Raw genomic sequence first — 2,544 nt, forward strand, 5'->3', positions numbered from 1 at the left:
GAAAGTGGCTGGAACGAAGTGACAGTTGAGGCATAGACGGTAAGTAACATAGAGAGGCGACAGAACGTAGGAAAGAGGCGCGAAAGCGGGCATAGACTAGCTCAGTCATAGAAGGGAAGCTCGGATATAGAAGGAATAGTAGGATGTGCACGCAGCCATAGGATACAAAAAAGAAAGAGGGATAGGCAAATCAAGAACAGCGGATGGATAAAGAGAAGGAAATAGAATCAGAAAGTGCACAACAGGGAGATAAAGGAAAGAAGGGAGAAGGCGAAGGCGAGAAGAAAGCGAGAGGCAGACCAACGAAGGCGGAGGAGTTAGCCAAATTAAGAAGAACGGACAGTACAGGATCGGTCAAGGAATTCTTTCAGAAGAGTGAGAAAAGGAAGAGGGAAGAAGAGGTGGAGGAAGCAGCGAATGCGGAGAAAGAAATTCTAAGAGAATTTAACGCACAAAAAAGGGTCAACAGATCACCGCCGCCCAAAATCAAAAAAGAAAAGCAGGGAAAAGAAAATATGGCGACGGAAGAATTACTGGAGAAGGTTAAAGAAATTTTGAAGAAAATGGAGGAACAAGAGGAAGAAAGAAAGAAAGATAAGGAGGAACAAGAGAAAGAAAGGAAAAGAGATAAAGAGGAAATAAAAAACGAAATTAAGGGACTGAGGGAGGAATTGAGGAGAAGCGAGGAGATATGGGAAAATCAAAGAAAGACCCTGGAAGGAAGAATTAAGAATTTAGAGGAGAAGGCGGAGAAGATAGAAGTAAACATGTCAATGAGTGAGGGAGGGGAGATAATAAGGAAAATAAAAGAGATAGAAAGAAATATGGAGATGGCAGAAAGAAGAAGGAGGAGAGTAAACATAATTGTAAGAGAAGAGAAAACAGGAAATGAAAAGGAAAGAAAAGAAAAAACCGAGAAGTTGATAGAAGAAATAAATAGATCGAAAATGGTCGTCGAGGAAGTACAAGAAATTGGACATGGAGAATTTAAGATGAAGGTACTGAGATGCAGAAATTGGGATAACAAACGAGAGATAATGATGAGAAAGAAAGAGCTAGGAAAGAAGTATGGCTGTTTTCTGAATGACGACCTTACTAAAGAAGAAAGGCAGATACAGAAAGAGTTAAGAAAGATAGCAAGGAAAAAAAGGGAGGCAGGAAAATGGGTAACGGTCGGTTACCAAAAAATATGGGAGGATAATAAGGAATGGAGATGGAACGAAAACAAAGAAGCGCTAGAAGAAAGGGATCACTTTCGCAGATAAGAAAGAAAAAAAGAAGGATAAAGAATGGTTAAGCATGATGAACGAGAGAAGGAGGGAAGAGATACAAGAAAGAAGACAGGAAAGGTCCAAGGAGATAGAAGAAAGGCGGAACACACCTAAAGAAACCAGAAAGGACGAAAAAAGTATAAAGGAGGTAGATGAGAAAAATATTAGAGAAAACGGAATAAGGGAAGTCGAGGGACAAGAGAAAAGATATATAGGAGAAGAGGAAAGAAACGACGGGGAGAGTGAAGAGACGTGGAAAGTGGCCTTTTGGAACGTAGCTGGTTTAACAAACAAGGATAAGGACTTCTGGGAAGGGATAAAAGAATGGGATGTGATTGTGATGATGGAGACTTGGACTGATGAGAAAGGATGGGAGAAGGTGAAGGAGAAGCTACCGAGAGAATATAGATGGAGAGTACAGACAGCAGCCAGGAGGAACAAGAAAGGCAGAGCGTGCGGAGGCATGTTGCTAGGAATAAGGAAAAGCATAGAAGAGATAAAGGAAAGAAGGGAGACGGAGGAAGAAGGAAAAATCGAAGGTAAGATAAGAATAGGAAAGGAAGTATGGAGAATAATAGGAATCTATGTAAACAACAATATAGACGAAAAACTAGAAGGTCTGAAGGAAAGGACGGAGGAGGGGGAAAAAGGAGTAAGGACCATAATAGGAGGTGACTTTAACGCGAGAACGGGAGAGGAAGGAGGATGGGAAGAGGAAATCGAGCGAAGAGAGGAAAGAGGGAGGAAGTCTAAAGATAAGAAGATAAATAAAGAAGGCAGAAAGTTACTGGAGTTTATCGAGGAGAGAGGATATATGATATTAAATGGAGGCACAAAGGGGGACGAGGAGGGAGAATATACATACACAGGGGGAAGAGGTGAGACAGTCATAGATTACATAATAGGGGACGAGGAGGTTAGAGAAAAGGTGGAAAGACTGGAAGTAGGAGAAAGGATAGATTCGGACCATCATCCATTAATACTATAGGTGAGGGGAAGCTCAAAGAGAAGGCATAGGAGGAGAGGAACTGAAAAAATGAAAAGAAGGGGAGTATGGAATGAGGAAGGAAAGACGCAATTTAAGGAGAAGTTAGGCGCGATTGAAGGAAAAAAAGACCTGCAAGAGGAAATAGAGGAAGGAACAAGGAAGATAAGAAGGGTGATTGAGGAGAACGAGGACAAGAATGAAAGAATGACTATCAAGAACAAAAGAGGGTGGTGGGACGAGGAATGTACGGAGAGCAAGAGGGAAGTGAGGAAAGAACTAAGGAAA

The 2,544-nt window shown here is 41.6% G+C and overlaps 1 protein-coding gene across 1 annotated transcript; it reads left to right on the plus strand.

Moving 5' to 3' along the window:
- The first annotated feature begins 203 nt into the window (after positions 1-203).
- On the plus strand, positions 204-2,259 carry LOC112462512 (trichohyalin-like). Its single transcript, XM_025028328.1, has 3 exons — positions 204-542; positions 657-777; positions 1,262-2,259. Exons 1-3 carry the CDS (start codon positions 204-206, stop codon positions 2,257-2,259), a joined length of 1,458 nt encoding a protein of 485 aa, XP_024884096.1.
- The last annotated feature ends 285 nt before the right edge of the window (positions 2,260-2,544 follow it).

This window comes from Temnothorax curvispinosus, unplaced genomic scaffold (assembly GCF_003070985.1).
Source record: "Temnothorax curvispinosus isolate PA1 unplaced genomic scaffold, ASM307098v1 QBEX01001326.1, whole genome shotgun sequence".
Lineage (NCBI taxonomy): Eukaryota > Metazoa > Arthropoda > Insecta > Hymenoptera > Formicidae > Temnothorax > Temnothorax curvispinosus.

Bases quoted from the DNA above. Each gene is read 5' to 3' on its own strand.
- LOC112462512 (XM_025028328.1), top strand. From the start codon at position 204: ATGGATAAAGAGAAGGAAATAGAATCAGAAAGTGCACAACAGGGAGAT. The intron at 543-656 runs GTTAAAGAAATT...AACGAAATTAAG, and splicing joins CGGAAGAATTACTGGAGAAG to GGACTGAGGGAGGAATTGAG. The intron at 778-1,261 runs GTGAGGGAGGGG...TCACTTTCGCAG, and splicing joins AGAAGTAAACATGTCAATGA to ATAAGAAAGAAAAAAAGAAG.